Source organism: Filicampus tigris, chromosome 11 (genome assembly GCF_054856515.1).
Source record: "Filicampus tigris isolate MCC_2025a chromosome 11, RoL_Ftig_1.0, whole genome shotgun sequence".
Lineage (NCBI taxonomy): Eukaryota > Metazoa > Chordata > Actinopteri > Syngnathiformes > Syngnathidae > Filicampus > Filicampus tigris.
Window position 1 is genome coordinate 14,007,308 of NC_141227.1, and position 17,693 is coordinate 14,025,000.

Here is a 17,693-nt window from a genome sequence, read left to right on the forward strand (position 1 = left end):
GCTTTTTCATTAGCAGGCATTACAAAATCATTCTGTGGCATTAAACAGGCTAATTTAAATAAATTGTATCATCTGCATTTCATCTTAATGGTTTAATCTGGCCTTATATTGTATGTTAAATGAGAATGTCTTGACTTCATAAACATTGGCATTGTATCAAGTATGACATGGGCTAGATAAAGATTTGATGTTGCAGTAGTGAAAAAGATTCAAAGGTCAAGTCAGTGTATTTATTGTTAGAACTTTGGACTGTCTTTTTGTACTGGGGCTGACGTGAAGACACATTTTCTCTCACCATTTCAAGACTCCCCACAAACAAGAGGACACCATGTTCAGGTAAGCACCTAATAGTGATTCTTGATGCATCTTAGAAAGTGCTTACTTGAGAAAAAAAAAAAAGAAACATGCATTGTTGATCTCGAGTCTTTCCACTTGTAGGTTTACTCTTTTGGTCACGCTGATATTTTGCATTGCCGCCAAGCCGCATAAGCCATGGGTATGTACACCAAATGTTTTAAGATTACACTAAAAACAGCTTCAAATGTGCACATACCGGTAAATGCAATGGATAGAATATTGATATCTTTGATGTCTGATTGATATTGATGTTGATGTCTTTTCTTAGGATAAACTTAGCGATAATGCCTTGCAGGACACAGTCATGTAAGTCATTTTTTCCCCCATTAAATATTTTTTCCATGGTTAGCACCTTACACTTCTGAAGTTAAGAGTTCAAACCTTGGCTCGGGTTGTGTTGTCATCCATGGAGGTTGAAAAAGGTAACAAGCAAGTACTAATGATCTTAAGGTTGAGAGTGAAAGTTAAAAAAAATACAGAAAAAATAAACACTCAAAGTATAGATGATTTACTGGGAACTTTCTGCATATTTAAAGCGGAAGTCAACCCAAACATATTTTTTTCAAGAATATGTTCCCAGCAGGCCCACTAGTTGAAACATTCTGAGAAATTTTGCGTTTGTGGGATGTAAGTTAAGCAGCAAAATGCACTTGTTTTTAGCCATCTCCGGGGGTGGCCATTTTGGCTTCTGTCGACTGAAAATGACATCACAACTGCTCACAACGACCAGTCACGGGTCAGATTCAGAAAACAGATCAGCTGTGATTGGTTGCTTTGAGCGGTTGTGATGTCATTTTCAGTGGACAGAAGACAAAATAGCCGCCCCCTGAGATGGCTAAAAATGAGTGTATTAACACTTATTCCACAAACGCAATATTTAGCAGATTGCCCTGTTTCAACTAGTGGGCTTGCATAGAACCTATTCTTGAAAAAAAAAATGTTTGCGTTGACTTCCGCTTTGATGGAATTTTTCCACATCTTATGAACTCTCCTTCTGACATGTTGTGATGCTTATTGCAGGTCAGAAGTTGGAAAGATGACTTTAAGTGCGGAAATTGAGCCTCCGCAGGACATGGATCAAACTGACGATGACATTGATCCCGAAATGAAGATCTGGGAGCATGTAGCCGCCGCAGGGAAGGAAAAACAGGCCTCGGCGGCAGAAATAGACTCAGATGATGTTCACCATCCTTCTATGGAGAAGTTTTGGGCTGAATATGAAGAAGTTGTTTTTGGTGAGGAGCCTGAGCAGGACTTGGAGGCCGTCTACCACGAAGCTAGAGCGCAACTGGATGAATATCTTGCCCCGCTCACTGCTGAATACAAAATGGCCCGACTTGTACAACCCCAACCAGAGAAGACTGAAGAACAGCTGGGACGTCACCTGAAGGCTGAGGCCGACATGGATGACTTGTACCATCCAGACCTCCAAAGCTGGATGCCAAGTTACCAAGACGACATCGCTGCTGCGCATATTGATTGGCAGTTGGACATAAATTATGACGAACCAGAGGAAGATCTGGATCATCTCTACCACCGCTGATCATTCGCAGTTGTTGATAAGATGCATCATGTAAATTGTTCGACAAAGCAATAAAGTTGCAGTAATAGTTTTTTAACCGTTTCCATGCCAAATGCCTTTTTCTTTATTTCTTAAAGGAATTATTGTAAGTTTTAATGTTGCTACTTAAATGATGAGAAAATACTTATCCGTAAGGCTGCAATAAGGTTGTAGTATTCCAAGAAGAAGTTGTAATTAATATTGCTGATAGTCTTTTTTTTAATTATTTTTTTTAAATATCAATCAAATAAGGGGAAGTCAACGCAACAACTTTCTTTACAATAATATGTTCTATGCGCCTTCATTCGGATTAATATTGCGGTTGTGGAATATGAGTTAAGTAGCAACATTCACCCATTTTTAGCCATTTCAGGGAGCGGCCATTTTGTCACTTCTTTCGACTGAAAATGAAATGTTAATGAGGCATTTGTATGAAAAGCAACACATTTGCCCAAATACAGCAAGAGTCGTTTCCCCTGTAAGCAACATATTTTTTTGAAGTGTGTTTTTTTTTTTTTTTTTTTTTTTAATGTAAGGCTTATGAATATTATTAATTCCACTGACCACAATTCATCTTCTGCCTGTTGTTGCTGGCCCCCAGGGCATAATTCAAAGCAGAGATGAGTGGCGATATTCTGACAGTCTCTGCAGCCAAGAATGTGAGATAATGAAAATATTTGTCAGATGAGCCCCCACATTCCCATCCCCACCCTGCCAAACACTTCTTGTTTCATCTGACACTCTCAGCTGGATGGCAAAAATGTTTCGGAGATCTCTCAGTGACTGCATGATCTTGCTTCTGTAAAAATCCCCAAGTACACATGAAAATGCCCCCCTCTCCCCAAATCATAACATAACAAGCAAACAAATTCAGACAATTGAATTAACTGCCTGCCAGTTATGTCCACTGTTGAAAAAAACAACAATAACAAAAACAATGTCCCAAAAGGATGGAATATAATTCATTTATTCAACTGATGCAATCTAATGTCTGATATGAATCGTCCACATATGGGTTACGGTTGGTAGAAATCCATTCATTTCATTCATGATTTAATGTGCATTCATGCTGAGGCCCAGCTTCTGCCGCAGAGCCCAGAAATGGCAATTGGACAACGTACCTGATGAGTAATTATAAAATAACAATAAACAGCATTATGTAAATCTATTTAAATAATATGTAATGAATGCCTATGTAAATGAATGCCTCCCACAAAAAAAGTATCTTCTGGCCACTTTATTCATCTAGGTCTTCTCATGTAAAAGTTGACTGTTTTCACCTATTCCAGGCCCAAAACATGTACCAGATCTTTAAAAGACAAACGTGATGGGTCAAAGCAGTGCTGCAAATCTTTGAAAAGTTAAAAAAAAAAGAGAGGATACTTTGTACCATTATGCTAGAGCAGACTTTTTCCATTGTGTTTATTGGTTAAACTGAATTATAGAAGTGCAATTTAAAAAAAATTTTTTTTACAATGTTTCATGTATAACCATTGACAATGTAAGTGGGAAGCAGAAAGGCTCGCTCATACATTTTCAGAAACAAAAAGATGTGCTTTCTTGTTTAGTTGACACATGAGCAGGTCCTCCAGAGCAACCAACTACAGTATTTAGACAAGCCATTAAAATCACATTTACATGATACAGTATGTCCCTTTTTACTGATAGCAATTTGTACTATTCAGCGAGAGCTGGGGTATCCATAGTGTCAGCCTGTCAGGAATATGCATGGGTACAGTTACTGTAGAAGTCCTTTATTTTGAGGACTCATGATTAGACTCCTGGGTAACTGTTTGAACCTTTTTCTGTATGTTCCCAAGCTACTGTATCCCTGTGCTGTACTTGAGTTCTAATAGTGGAGGCCCATGTGATGTTGTGAGCAAATTAAATCATTTCTGACAGCAGAGCATGGCTGTTAAAAGACAGAAGGCATTAGTAGACACTAGAGTACAATAAATAGGGTGAAAGTCAGAGGGAAAAGAAGAGGGAGTGTGGTTGACTTGCAGGAGAGCAAAGATCCCACCCCCAGGAGCCCCTCCCAATTCTCCCAGTCCGGACCCATGCTGCTCCCTTTTTCTTTAGGACTTCTTTAAATGAGTTTATCACGCCACGAGGGTCCGCGCTGCTTCAGTGTAACGTTTTGGTCCTCATTGTGTGCTTGGAGAAGCTCAATTGAGTCGACATTTATTATTTTGACCTCTCTCCAGCCCTCAAAGGGGGACGCTTCTTTTCTGAACCTTCGGGTGCTGCGGACGTTTTGTACGTCCCGCCAAGCGAGGAGACAAGTTTCTTTCGCATTCAAAAGTTTTGTCCCACGTGAATGACAAGAAAGCCAGCTCTGTGGGGGAATATTGAATGAAAAATAAAAATCAATTAGGCCATGGCCTTGAGGGCGAGATACTTGTGAACATCAGAGAGTGCGTTAAAAAAATGCGGAAGTGGGGGATACATTCTCGTGGTTGGTTTTATTTTTAACCTTATGTCAGAGTTACACGACTTTTTTGCATATATGAAAGGATGTCAAGTCTGCCTTGGACTCCTTTTTGAACATGGAAAACAAGTTTTAATTGTTTTGTTTTCCATTTGTTTTCATGCTCGAAATAAACATTCAAAACATGTTTTAACTGTTAAAGTGCAGACAGTCACGTAGCACTTTTTATATTTCAAAATACAAGAAAAAGCAAGTTCAGCAGTTCAGTTGCCTCAGTTAAACCTTTGCCACTACCATGACTGAGAAACAAATTATATACTGTGTATATATATATATATATGTATGTATATACATATATGTCTATGTATGTATGTATATATGTGTATGTATATATAGCGCCAATTTCTTTGCATTTTCTTTGACACTTGGCGCCTTTTAACTGCATGTGACTTCCCTCTAGTGGCGTAACTCAACAGTTGCTACGAGTCCTTTAAAAGAAAACATTTCTATGGCACTTTTCCAACACAAGTACAAAAAAAAGCATTTTGAAAGAGCTCAGAATACCATTATAATTATGTGAAAACATCCATCCAAACAAGTAAAAATATAACCCACCTCTTGCCCAAAGTCAGTTGGGAAAGACATTCGAAGTCTAGCACTATCGAGAAAGGACTGATGTGGACATCTTTGGGATTCAACAGTAGACAGCATTCTCTTTTTTTTTTTTTCAAACAAAACAGACATCAATTCATCAGGTTTATTTGCAAAATGTACACACACAAGAAACTTTAGACAAAAGGCAGACTCATTGAGAGTGAACAAAATGCTTGAAGTGATTCAGCTGATTACCGTGTCTTGTAAATACCTCAAGTGAAAAAAAATCAAATCCAAATGTTCGCCTTAATAATAAGGCACTCATTGAAATTGCAAAGGTCCACTTTTTGCAGTATGTGCAAGATTGGTTTGCTTTGTTACTTCATGTCCATGATGATATATAACTGGAATATCATATTTATTCACTGATTTGCTGGGAGAAAATTCCACTGTGTTAATGCTAAATGAACAGTGAGATAAAAAAAATCTTCCACGCTCTCCTGACGTCATTCAACTTGCTGCACGTGATCTGTTTGGTGTTTTATTAGCAGATCACTTGTCCTGAAAACTGGCCTTTCTCTTCTCCACAAATGCAGTCATGCCCTCCTTGCGATCATCCTAGAAATCAACAGCACTAATGTAATGTAATGTAAAGTAAAGCAAGTCTCCACGCATATGAGAGCGGACCATGCAGGTGTGCCATATTACCGTAGCAAACGTTGCGTGGAACAAGCGCTTTTCCAAACGATTCCCCTCGGCCAAAGTCAGCTCGAAAGCTAAAAGCGCACAAGGAGGAAAATGACATAAATTTCAATATGATTTGATTACATTGTGTGCTACGAGTTTCACTTAATGCGGCCTGACCTGCATTAACTGACTCTTTGGCCATGGCGGACACCAGTTTGGAATTGGCAGCAATTTTCTCGCCGCATTTCACCGCTTCAGACACCAGCTGGTCCACGGGGCAAATTTTACTCACCAAACCTGCACACGGCAACATAAAAGTCTGATGCTTAATGACAATGGATTATTGGTTTGAAGTAGCACACTGTTCTCATACCTGACTGCTTGGCTTCTTGGGCATTAATTTTATCTCCTGTCAGCACCATCTCCATGGCAAGGGACTTGCCCACCGCACGGGTCAGACGCTGGGTGCCCCCCGCCCCTGCAGGGAGATAAAACATCATGGTAAATGTGGCTCCAATGGATTTTAGAGACTCAGAAGTCTAACGTAGAGTACACACATATCAACAATTGAGCCAAATTCGAGCATAATCAATACCCTGATTAGATCAGGCCCTGGGGACCTGTGACACTTAATAAGACCGCAAGAGCTGTCTGGCATGCCGTTCTAATACTATAAAACTTAATAGGAACTACTATAACAGATAAAAACTCTCAACCCGCAAACGTTCATAATTAATAAATCACTGCGGCATACAGTTGGTTAATACGTATTTAACCACACTGTGATCGTCCAAGTTCTGCCATTTAGAAATTATGGAGGGGTCTGAAATTTTCCTTAGATGCATGTCCACTATGAGAGAACAATCTTTAAAAAAATAAAAATACGGAAATCATATTGTATGATTTTTTTTGTGTCAAGAAGTTATTTGTGCATGAGTGGTAAAAATAAGCATTTGCACACGTCAATCAGCGAGAATTCTGTCCCTCAAAGACCTGTTACTCTGCCTTTAAAAAGTCCACTTCCGATCCACTTATTAATCTAAATTAGAAGCGCTTGTTTGAAGTTGTTAGCTCCATAAAAACACAAATGCAGTCAATATCCAACTACTACCATGGGCAAGACCGAAGAGCTTGTAAAAGACACCAGGACGACTGCACTATACTAAGTAGAGGATGAACGGGGTCATGTATAGCGAGATTTTGGCCAACAACCTCCTTCCCTCAGCCAGAACATTGAAGATGCCGTGGCTGGGTCTTCCAACATGATCCCGAAGCACACAGCCAGGATAACCAAGTAGTGGCTCTGTAAGCATATCAATGTTCTGGACTGATCTAGCCAGTTTCCGGACCTAAATCAAACAGAAAATCTTAGGACGGAGCTGAAACTCAATGTTGCTGAACGACAACCTTGATTCTTAAAAGATGTAGAGAAGATCTATGTGGCGGAGTGAGCCAAAAAAAAAAAAAAAAGTGTGTGAAAACCTGGTAAAGAACTACATAAAACGTTTGACCTCTGTAATTGTAAACAAAACAGATATTGACATATATTTTCTCATGTGTTCAAATAGTTATTTTCAGCACTAACATCCAAATAAATTCTTTACAAATCATACAGTGTGATTTCTGTTTTTTGTCCTCTGGATTCTGTGTCTCACAGTGCATATGCAGCTATGAGGAAAATTTAAGACTCCTCCATAATTTTCTAAGTGGGAGAACTTGCAAAATCGCAGGGTTGTCAAATACATATTAACCTCACTGTATATATAGTTTTATATATATATATATGAATGTAGTATGAACGTTGGAGGACTTTATAAAAACTGAACTTGAGAAATGGTATAAGGTTCTCCACAGTCATACCAGGGATGGTCCCCAGCAGGATCTCTGGTTGGCCAAACTGCGCCTTCTCTCCAGCGTAGATGATGTCACACATCATCGCCAACTCGCAGCCTCCTCCCAACTGAAACCGTGAACAAAAGGTAGGAGGGACTGCAAACCTCTGTCAAGGCCTAAACATGCGTTACCGTCATCCTCTAAGGACACAGATCTAACGAGTAACATCTCTGATCATGAGATTTGCGCCACATTAGGCTATATATTGCTGCAATGTTGATCTTGCAAAACAGAGACACTCACAGCAAATCCATTGACAGCAGCAATCACAGGCTTCTTCACAGTGGACACTCTGTTCCAGTGAGCCAGAAAGTTCCCACCGTAACACTCCTGGAAAGTTCGATTCTGCATTTCTTTTATGTCTGCTCCAGCTAGACAAGACAGAAAAGACGAGCCATGTTGCGTCTTAATAATAAGAGTTTGGCAACAACACTGCATATTCTTAATATTCCCCTCACCTGCAAATGCTCTGTCGCTGCCGGTGATGACGATGGCCCCCACGTCTCCGTCGACCTCGAAGGCGTCCAAGGCCTGGCCCACCTCCTTCATCAGGCCGTCGCACAGTGCGTTGAGAGCTTTAGGTCGATTCAACTGGATGAAACCCACATTCTTCTTCTCCCCTCGCTTCTCCACCACAATATAATCATATTGGACACCTGCAGGGAGGGCAAACAGATTATCTAATTGAGCGGTTCTCAACTGTTTTGACCCTAGGACATATAGTTTCCTATTGGCGCCAAGTCGTGACCCACTTGTATAGACGTTAAGAACAATCAAGAAAATTCTTCTTAAAAACAGCTTTGAAAATATTATACTTTTAATCATTACACATTACATACATCACACATTATTCTGCTGTGAGAGCTCAACAGGTGTGCTGCGGGAAATTATCCAATTTCACTAAATACTACAAATTATCCACGCCAATGAAATATTGTAAAATGTACTACAGTCTAACCTGTGTATCCGCCTATTGCATTTCATACAGAATATCTTTGTGTTAACTAAACATTTCCAGATTTAACAATTAATAAGTACATTTGCGAGTGAATGAGACATCATTATTTCATTACATAATATAAAGTATTCTAGGTCATATTTTAGTTGGTGTCGTGTACCTTGGATCAATAAAGGTTCAGTGCATTAGATTATGCAAATGCCTCACATGTTTCGGACTGTAAGTGATGACACGTAAACAACCACTATCTTCAAGTACTAATATAGCATAACACATACGTTGCTAAATTATCATCAGTTACAAGGACGCGTTGCAACTTGTGCACTAATAATAACTTTCTACTTCATAGCTGAGTGCAACGAAGAGGAGTTTGCAGGGCTTGTGACGTAGCTGTACTTGACATTGAAGAATGAAGAGCAGACGTGTCTTTCAAAAGACTCACCTGAGCTGCACAGGCGGGCGGCGGCCGAGACCAAGGCGGGTGCTGCGCGGCTCGATTTTAGCAGTGCGGCAGCATTTCTGCAGACAAACGCCATGACCACAACAGGACTGCTTGGCTGTCAATTTGCGATTTACAACCAAAGCTGCAGTGTTTCCTGGTACGTTTCTTATTCGTCGCCCAACAGCGGTTCGCGTTCAAATGTAGTTTAGCTTTACTGCCAGCTAGCGTACGTAGGTGTTATTACTATTATTAACTACACAGCGAGCTAGATAATTAGCGTGATAGTTAGCCAAACAGCTTTCCATATTGTCAGCTAGATAGACAAATACACGTCGACAGATAGTGTATGATGTGTAAATATTCATTGCAATTTGGATGAACTGGCTCGAGGGTACCACATATATCAACTATAACCTAACCCTACTTTGGCTTGGAATCGTACGTCAACCTCGTCGCCATCTTGTATGTGGCGTAGTGGTTCAAACTTCAAACTAAGACGTCTTTCCAATTTCAGTCATTGCCCGGAAGCAACTACAAGACGTATTCTGAGTGTTGTGCATATTACAGGTCCTGGTTATAAGAACTATGTAGAAATATTTCATATGCATACTTGTGGAAACAGCAAAATACATGGGTTGGTTTGGTGCGCTACTATGTGAACATTAGGAGCAAACATCTTTTGTCATCAATTTAATTAATGACGTAGTTTCTGAATGTGTATGAGCGCGTGTGTTTGTGTGCACACGCGTGTGTCCGTGCGTTTGGGAAACATGCACAAAAAAAACAACAAATGTATGAGTGAGTACCTGAACAGTATATGTAATGTAATATTCATAAATATTTACTTAATGTGTTTCGGATATTACAAAAGCTATTTCAGATAGTATAGAAGGTACGCACAATAAAGTGCATTTTCCTAATTTTGCGTGAATGTTTACAGCTACCAATATATGTAACACTGTTACTGTAATGATCACTAGACAAATAAATCAGTGTAATCATGAGGTTTGCACACCATGAAGGTTGTCGCTTTAAGTACAGGCCATTGAGTTGTATAGTAAGGTTTACTGTGCAGATATGACACATCCAATATGACGAACGCGCCTACGTGTCTCAGAAACCGCCTAATCCGCTCAATGCAGGATCTACTTTATGTTCAGTGGTACCAAAACGATGGAAACGCTTGAGTGCGCTTGCTCGCTCCCGCGTCCCTTCCTCGTGAATGCGCACCAGCATCCTCCGTGACCATCTTGACCACCTTTCTTCTTCTTTGTGTTGAAGATAAACAAGGATCAAGGTACGCACCAACCATAGGGATGTTCTGGTTATTATGGGATGGGAACAGCGTAATTATTGTTGTTTCAATCCATTACACGAAGGCTACAATGACCGCGAGTATAGGCTAATTAATTAGCACAGTGAGAATAAGATGCATTATAAAATGGTTCATTGGAAAATATGGCATGCAGAGTGTACATATTGTCCAATTCACCAAATTTATATTGATTGCCATTGCTATGTCCCAGTCAATCATGTTCAGTACTTCCAAACATCTATTTCTTTGTATACAGTACGTGGCTTGACCTAAACACTGGCAAATTTATAATCATTTCTAAATCATGTTTATTTGAAGGGAAAAAGCCAAATACATTTTAATGTTTTGATTTAACCGACATGCAATGTGCACAGTGCATCAGCTCTCGATGCATCACTACATTTTTTTTTTTTTTGGAGAATGCTGAGACAGAATGAGGCACAAAATGTCTTCTATAACTAAAATGCAAAATATTTTACCTTGATAAATAGATTTTTCCATGTCCAAACAACTGTCATTTCCAAAATAATGGACTTGTTTTGTTTACATGTGAGACAAAGGCCAGAAAAGCAGTGATGTGGCAATAATGAGGATCATGGCGCTTACCAAGCATCCAGTGAAATTTCATTGATTATCATAGCGGTTCTGGTGATATGTTTTTTTTTGTTTTTTTTAATCATCTGTCGTGATGTATTAAGTAGCTTTTATTAATTTGTCTTTGATTTGTGGTCACATGAAACCATTACGTTAGGCCAATTTGAAACAAAAATAGATTATCTCTTCAAGAGCTCCAAATATGAATATCACAGATTATTAATAATACCGTAGGTAATATGAGTACATTTATTTGAAAATTATACATCAAATTGGTAGCCGACATTTAAAATATTTAAGTGACTCCTGCATTATATCATAATAAAATGTTCCTCTATGGTTGCCCTCCTGCACAGATGAACCAGGTGCTCGCAACCTGCTGGATGTTCCTCCTGCTCTCCGCCTTCCTGTGCGAGCCTGCCCTGTGCAAAGGGGGCCGCGGGGGGTCCCGGGGCTCTTCCAGAGGCTCTTCCAGAGGCTCCCCCGCCCGCAGCTCCACGGCGGGCTCGTACCGCGGTGCGGGCGGCTACGGCGGCCCACGCTCTCGCTTCAGGGCGGCGGGCCGGACGTCCCCGGTGCGGGTGGCCGCCGCTGCGGCCGCGGGGGCTGCGGTGGCTTTGACGGCAGATAAATGGTACGCGTCTGCTTTCCGCCGCAGCAACGTCGACTCCGACGAGGAGCTGGATTATTACAACAGGACCGGTTACTTTGATGCTCATATGTCTGGCTGCACAGCGGGAGCATCTTTCTGCCAAATGTTCTCTATCACCATGGCAACACTGTCCTCCAAATATATACTCTTGTGGGACTCCATGTTGTAATGAACTTTTAAGGAGAAATGCGCTGGACCTGTCTATTGCAGGACAGGCTGAAAGTAACTTGAAAGACTGGTGGGAAGATATATTCATGATCACAAAGCAAACACTGCACTGTTTACGTCAACTTAAAACGCACTAACTGCTGTGCGCCAGCTTGAGTGTTGTGGAGCATCGGGTCAAAAAGATCAAGACTGAAGAATAAACAAAGCCAAAATGTACATTACAAAATGATTTCCTTAGCCTAAAAGCATAATTGCCTCAGTCATTTTTGAACATTTTCAGAAAACAAGCTCCTTGGTATTTTCTTATTGACAAGGTGATGACAATTAGGCTATTAGGTAATGAGTTCAAAAGAAGTTATCTCGACACAGGATAATCTATATTGTCATTCAGAAATGTTGTTTTAGTATTTGTGTGTGTAATTATTGGACACGGGTTTATTTACTCAACTACAGATGGCACTAAGAGTCTATGGGTCTAAGATATTTTAATATAATGGCCAGGGAAGTCATTTACATCACGTGCCAAGACTCCACACTATCGCTGCACAATATTGGGGGAAAAAAGCGATATGGATATTATTGTGATATTTAACATGTCCCGGTACTTAAAGAAATGATATTTTAATTATCTAATGAAAGAAGTATTTTTTTTTCATGTGGTAAAAAAAGTAAGCTCAGTGTGTGTTCTTAGTTAATTAACTGTAATTCCCCTAGGTAATGTCTAATTATTGGGTGGCGATGTGCTTATAAGTTTGAATCTGATTGGTCAAATTCAGATAAAAGAATACAATTCCATAAGAAAATTATTGCATGTCTTTGCGATATGCATATTGCATAGGCCGTTATCGCGATATCGATATTTTTCCCGATATGTTGTGCAGCCCTCTTCCACACTCGAATTCAGCTGAGTGACTGTTCACGTGACTCGGCAGGTGCTGCTGTTAACAACTGAGTTCAAATTTCAAAGTCTTTGAGCTGAGATCATGACAATTACGACCCATATTAATGTGAGGAAGCTAGAGGCTTTGTGTTTTGTGGACGACCAGTTGGGACAAGGTGTCATATTAGAGGGACGGACACTATTTGAGGAAATTCCATATATATGTGAGTCAGGTGTAAAAAAAATGTGGTGCTGCTCAAACAGGTTGTGATGTATCCCCAAAGCGTCATCCTCTTGTTTATCTTATCTATAGAGCACTTGTGTACTGTACAGAAAACCTTTGTTATCTGTCTCGATGCAAATAAACACAAGTTTAAAGCAACTCTTAAAGACATCTGCCTTTTCATTCTAAAAGCAAGACACATTCAAATCACATCATGAATTATTTTACTTACAATATATAAATATACAGGTGCATCCATTAAGATGTCTCCTTCTAGTCCAGAATGACTTGGCCCAAATCTCCTTTCCTAAAAGCTCGGATGAAATCGTACGCTGCTGCTGGGTAGTTTGGAACGATGATGTTAACATTGCCTAAAGGAGAGAGAAAGGACTGTTAAAATCCAGTGGCTCATCTTAATATGTTAATGACACACGTCTGGACTGTAAATAGCCTGCAATTTGAGTATACCGCTTAGCGTACCATATATGAGCAGGATGCAACCAAAAAGAAAAATAAAGCAAATTAAAACAAGATAAGCTTTTTGTTTTCTTGTCCTCTTTCTGGTATTTGCTTTATTTCTCTTGATAGCAAACATTTTTATCCGGCATGGTTTTCCCCAGCATTAACTTGCATCACAGAAATAATAGTTCTTTTCTTTGCAGATAATGTTAAACTAAGTCTTTTGTCAAAACACATATGTATACACGATCCCTAATAAAACGATAAGAGAAGACTGGTTGTGCTTATAAGTAGTGGTCTCTCTCACCCACACCAGTGATGGCTTTGACCCGCTGAGTCTTCCTGAGCTTCACAGCGATGCGCTTGAGGACATGTTGGATGTCGTCGCTGGGCTCTTGCAGGTCGTATTTTTCAACGTAACTGCACACAAATGCAACGCAATGGACCGATAGAGATGTAAAATGGCAACATTGATAACATAAAATCGGTTCACACATACAATTGCTACCTGAACTTTTCAAGCCGGTTCAGAGAATACAGCAAGTAGTCAGCGATGATATCCTCACCCACTAAATGGTCCAGGATAGTTCCTGGAGAGAGACGACAGAAGCAGATTTTCCAGCACAGTTCAATTAAAGCACTGATTTAGCACAGTTTCCCAACTTGTATTGAACCACAGATTTTTTTACATTGGATAAATCTGAGCACATGTAAATGGAAGATTTTAATCGTTCTGCCTATCACTATACGTCGCTGGCATGGATACAGATGAACAAAGATTAACATTATTTGCAGTAAATACATATGCATTTTTGTGAAAATGAAAAGGGACAAAAAGCGACTAGATCTTTCCCGCTGGGAATCACTAAATCAGTTTGTTTAGCCTGCTGACCGCATAACGCCAGCTTCATGCCTGTCTCGACACTTTCTATCTTCGGGGGCAAGACGCCTGGGGTGTCCAACAGGTGCATCATAGGGCGTTCAGACACCTGAGAATGATACATAACACTATATATAATAAACAACAACAACAACAACAAAAAAACTAAAAAATAATACACACATCACTGACCTGAATCCTAGTGAGGACAGCTCGAGTTATACCAGGCTCTCCACCTACTCGAGACGCACGGCCTGAACGAGACATTTCATTGGTGTTACGCATAATAAAAAAAAAGGTTAAAGTATCTATTTAACTGTACCTTTTTTCAAATGTGTTCTCCTTAGGGAGTTGATAAGTGACGATTTTCCCACATTGGGTACTCCAATTACCATCAGGCAATAATTATGATTCTGGGAAAAATGTACATGTGATTATCAAAATAAGGTGTGTACTAAAGCATCAAGACAGCATGGTTAACTAGTGTTATAACATTCAATGTGCATCACAAAAATGTGACAATTTCAATTCAGCATCCTCACTGTGTATGAGGTTTTTAGCATCTTTGCCTGTTTCACTCGGTGTGTACCTCTTCTCTGTGAAAGCGGTGCGACTTTGTCATCATCTCCAGCACTGTCGGCACCAACTGCACAAAAAGAAAGAGCACAATGAGTTTTAATCATTAATGAAGGCCGGTAATCAAATTTATTGGCCATTCAGGGACAACGGCGCATGCCTTGGTAACGTTGTCGTCTCTTTGCTTTAAACAGTTAGTGAACAGAACATTCCTTATGCCACTTCTATCAAGCTCCTTCAGGAGCCTCTGCAGGGAAAAACAGGACAAATGACATATAAATGAAACCACACAAAAGGGCATCCGAAGTAGAAAAGTTCATTCATTTCACAAGTTTAATGAAAAAAAAATAATAATAATATTGACAAATATCCTACCTATTTTCTAAAGCCTATTAAAAATATGTTTATTTTAATGTCATACTTGAATTTATTGAATTGGTGAATTTTGGGGTTCATCTGTGAGCTATAAATAAATGTAAGAATATAACAGGTATGTCAGCTCAATGAATGCAAACAGCACCTGTTTGTGTGACAGGTCAGCCAGGTCCATCTTGTTAAGAACAAGCAGATGTGGTTTGATGAGCAGAGTCTCCTGAAACACGGGGTTTCTTCCAGAGAAGGGGATGTACTTCAAGTTAAATATGTTTTATCTGAATAGTTTGAGCACGAACAAACACGCAACTTCATCAGTAAGGATATTCTAGCGTCGTGTATTTCTATGATGCAGTCCACACTCTTCAGACTGGCTCTCATCTTCTTCAGTCCTACCCACAATCACAAACGAATCAGCGCAACACAAATCCGTGTTTAGGGAATAATTCTTTGATATGTCATTTAGTAGCATTCACTGTACCTACCTTTAGCCATGTGTCCAGGGAACCAGTGAGCTACGTCCCGTCCTCCAAAGTCAAATGTGCTTCGAAACTTAGCGACATCGCAAAGTGACCTATACAATTTCATGGCCTTGATAAATATGCAGGTGACTTTTAAAGGTCACATCTGTACCTCAGTCAGTGTTTCTCCCAGTCACGATTCAAAAAAAAAAAAAAAAAAATTCCAAATAGACATCCTGTGCACCACTATTTACCTGCCGACTCAGAACTATAAACTTGAAATTGTTCCGCTTTCCTTCTCGTTTGAACCGAGTCGTGTGTTTACCTATGATTAGTGTACCACGAATAAAATGTGGCAACGGTATTTTATTGTAGCATTTGCTGGAGTCTAATACAAATATACGCCTAACACATTTGTTTTTGCTCCCATTTTTCATGAATAGAATACAATACAAATGTAGGTTTTAGAGTTTGTTTGGGCGGGGGTCAAAAGACTTTGACAGATTTGTGAACCAAATTAGAGAGAAATAGAAATATACTGTATGTATACAAGAATATATAATGGGCCTTTTGTGTAAGTAGAAAAGTCTTGGATCTTTGATTTTAAGACAATGAAAAATGGGAGCAAATACGAGTTTCATTTTTTTGGTTTACAGTATTTTCTTGCTTATACCTGTGTATTTAAAGCAGGGCCTCACTGTTGTAGCTCTGAAGTAAAAGAAAATCCATCCATTTTCTATAGCTCTTGTCATTAATGGCTGTGCTGCAGCCTGTTGAGGCTGTGTTTTGAAGCAGATATGCAGAAACCACTTGGCAAATTATTCAAATGGGAAACTGGCAGAATTACACGTGAAAAAGTTCAACGCTCAAAAGAGAGCATTATATTTTTTTATTGTATTATACTAAATTACTAAATTACAGTAGTCTGAAATAACATATGATGTTATTGCACATCATGAAAACAAGACTTCAAATACTATTTAAACATCTTATAATGAGACTTGTAGCTCTATGTAATGCATACCAATGTTTAGAGTTAATATGATGAGTCGAGTGAAGTTGGCAGGTATAAAGTAAACTTTTTTTACATTTCCCATTCCTTTAAAAGGTAACACTTGTTGCGCTCCAAAAAAAGCAAAACCAATATCCCCTAATTTAGACAAATAATTAGCTGTTTTTAATGTTATGGTCCTTCTTAACAAAAATAGATTCATCTTTTATTAAGTCCAAGTTACACTGAAATCACTTCTTCTTGCATCATTCATTTAAAGCTTTGACTTGGTTGGCTGTGCAGGATGAGAGGAGGAGGAGGAGTAGTGAGCGAGGATCCTGTTGGCTTCCCTCCAGCCACTGAGAAGAGCTCCATGGACAGTGGAGAAGTAGCAGGGATGAGTCGCCTCTCCAGCAAACAACACCTGCAGCGGCTGGAAAGGACACACCAGACAGTTTGTGATTTGTGAGTTTGATATAACAATTTTTTTTAAGGTTTAAAATGTCATTACTTGTGAGAGGACTCGCTTGGATGGCAGAGGCTCCATCAAATTCTCCAAATCCTGCAATGAGCAGCCCCTTGAAGGGTAGCTGTACGATCCGCATGTCCAATGGTTGTGAAACCATTGAGACCTCAGGACTTTCCGTGGAGTGATTATGGGATTACCTATGCACACACACAGATTTTTTTTTTTAATCAGGCTTGTGTAGTAAAGCCATAAAAGACTGTTACTCATTCACCTGTAAACCTGCGGACGAGTTGTGTGATGGCGTGCAAGACCTCGTGCTCAGACAAAGTCTCCATATAAATTGACTCATTCCCAGCGATCCAGCCACACAAAATATGGCCGTACCTGAAGGTTTAAAGACTTTTTTTTTAATCCACCAAACAAAACATGCAATAGCACCTTCTATGTTGTCATCGTCAAATGAATGACATCCTCCATTCATTTTCTGTGTTGTTTTTTCTCTTCCGGGGCACGGGTGAAGTGGAGGCTAAACCAGCAAATCAGGTGGCGCATTCACACCAATGTATAATTTCAGTGAACCCAACATGCAGGTTTTTGGAATGGGGAAGGAAGCTGGAGTACAGCATTTTGTCTTCTTTTTTAATTCATGGGTTTCATTTGAGAGCAAACGTACAACTTACTCAGTAACTGCAGCTGTGGTAAAAATATATGCAGTATGTGTGTTTGTGTC

General features: G+C 39.6%; 5 protein-coding genes across 5 annotated transcripts in view; 2 read left to right on the plus strand and 3 right to left on the minus strand.

Moving 5' to 3' along the window:
- The first annotated feature begins 311 nt into the window (after window positions 1–311).
- LOC147139840 (uncharacterized) lies at window positions 312–1,900 on the plus strand. The gene is made up of 4 exons (XM_086045964.1): window positions 312–336; window positions 439–496; window positions 626–663; window positions 1,378–1,900. The coding sequence occupies exons 1-4, from the start codon at window positions 329–331 to the stop codon at window positions 1,898–1,900; spliced, it is 627 nt and encodes a 208-aa protein (XP_085902090.1). The 5' UTR covers window positions 312–328.
- A 3,192-nt stretch (window positions 1,901–5,092) lies between these two features.
- Window positions 5,093–9,130, minus strand: echs1 (enoyl CoA hydratase, short chain, 1, mitochondrial). The gene is made up of 8 exons (XM_086044970.1): window positions 8,924–9,130; window positions 7,982–8,179; window positions 7,767–7,894; window positions 7,491–7,590; window positions 6,004–6,108; window positions 5,808–5,927; window positions 5,652–5,719; window positions 5,093–5,561 (listed from the first exon to the last, which is right to left on the minus strand). Exons 1-8 carry the CDS (start codon window positions 9,015–9,017, stop codon window positions 5,496–5,498), a joined length of 879 nt encoding a protein of 292 aa, XP_085901096.1. The 5' UTR covers window positions 9,018–9,130; the 3' UTR covers window positions 5,093–5,495.
- Window positions 9,131–10,052: 922 nt separating this feature from the next.
- sprn (shadow of prion protein) lies at window positions 10,053–12,914 on the plus strand. Its single transcript, XM_086045952.1, has 2 exons — window positions 10,053–10,220; window positions 11,189–12,914. The coding sequence occupies exon 2, from the start codon at window positions 11,189–11,191 to the stop codon at window positions 11,651–11,653; it is 465 nt and encodes a 154-aa protein (XP_085902078.1). The 5' UTR covers window positions 10,053–10,220; the 3' UTR covers window positions 11,654–12,914.
- A 48-nt stretch (window positions 12,915–12,962) lies between these two features.
- mtg1 (mitochondrial ribosome-associated GTPase 1) lies at window positions 12,963–15,745 on the minus strand. Its single transcript, XM_086045951.1, has 11 exons — window positions 15,528–15,745; window positions 15,368–15,434; window positions 15,191–15,293; window positions 14,831–14,917; window positions 14,684–14,740; window positions 14,417–14,507; window positions 14,287–14,348; window positions 14,107–14,203; window positions 13,723–13,804; window positions 13,522–13,634; window positions 12,963–13,126 (listed from the first exon to the last, which is right to left on the minus strand). The coding sequence occupies exons 1-11, from the start codon at window positions 15,628–15,630 to the stop codon at window positions 13,029–13,031; spliced, it is 960 nt and encodes a 319-aa protein (XP_085902077.1). The 5' UTR covers window positions 15,631–15,745; the 3' UTR covers window positions 12,963–13,028.
- A 612-nt stretch (window positions 15,746–16,357) lies between these two features.
- paox (polyamine oxidase) overlaps window positions 16,358–17,693 on the minus strand; it is a 4,145-nt gene continuing 2,809 nt past the window's right edge. The window contains exons 8-10 of the mRNA XM_086045077.1: window positions 17,235–17,347; window positions 17,006–17,160; window positions 16,358–16,927 (exon numbers count right to left, since the gene is read on the minus strand). Of these exons, the coding sequence (XP_085901203.1) occupies window positions 16,769–16,927; window positions 17,006–17,160; window positions 17,235–17,347 (427 nt within the window). The 3' untranslated portion in view covers window positions 16,358–16,768. The remainder of the gene's footprint in view (window positions 16,928–17,005; window positions 17,161–17,234; window positions 17,348–17,693) is intronic.

Coding starts and splice junctions, on each gene's coding strand:
- echs1 (XM_086044970.1), bottom strand. CDS start 9,017: ATGGCGTTTGTCTGCAGAAATGCTGCCGCACTGCTAAAATCGAGCCGC. Junction 6,109..7,490: donor CCTGCTGGGGACCATCCCTG/GTATGACTGTGG, acceptor ATCTCCCTGCAG/GGGCGGGGGGCACCCAGCGT. Junction 5,928..6,003: donor CCAAGAAGCCAAGCAGTCAG/GTATGAGAACAG, acceptor TGCCGTGTGCAG/GTTTGGTGAGTAAAATTTGC.
- mtg1 (XM_086045951.1), bottom strand. CDS start 15,630: ATGAAATTGTATAGGTCACTTTGCGATGTCGCTAAGTTTCGAAGCACA. Junction 15,294..15,367: donor GAAATACACGACGCTAGAAT/ATCCTTACTGAT, acceptor CTTGAAGTACAT/CCCCTTCTCTGGAAGAAACC. Junction 14,349..14,416: donor GAGAACACATTTGAAAAAAG/GTACAGTTAAAT, acceptor TGTCTCGTTCAG/GCCGTGCGTCTCGAGTAGGT.
- LOC147139840 (XM_086045964.1), top strand. Junction 497..625: donor CCAAGCCGCATAAGCCATGG/GTATGTACACCA, acceptor GTCTTTTCTTAG/GATAAACTTAGCGATAATGC. Junction 664..1,377: donor GCCTTGCAGGACACAGTCAT/GTAAGTCATTTT, acceptor TGCTTATTGCAG/GTCAGAAGTTGGAAAGATGA.
- sprn (XM_086045952.1), top strand. CDS start 11,189: ATGAACCAGGTGCTCGCAACCTGCTGGATGTTCCTCCTGCTCTCCGCC.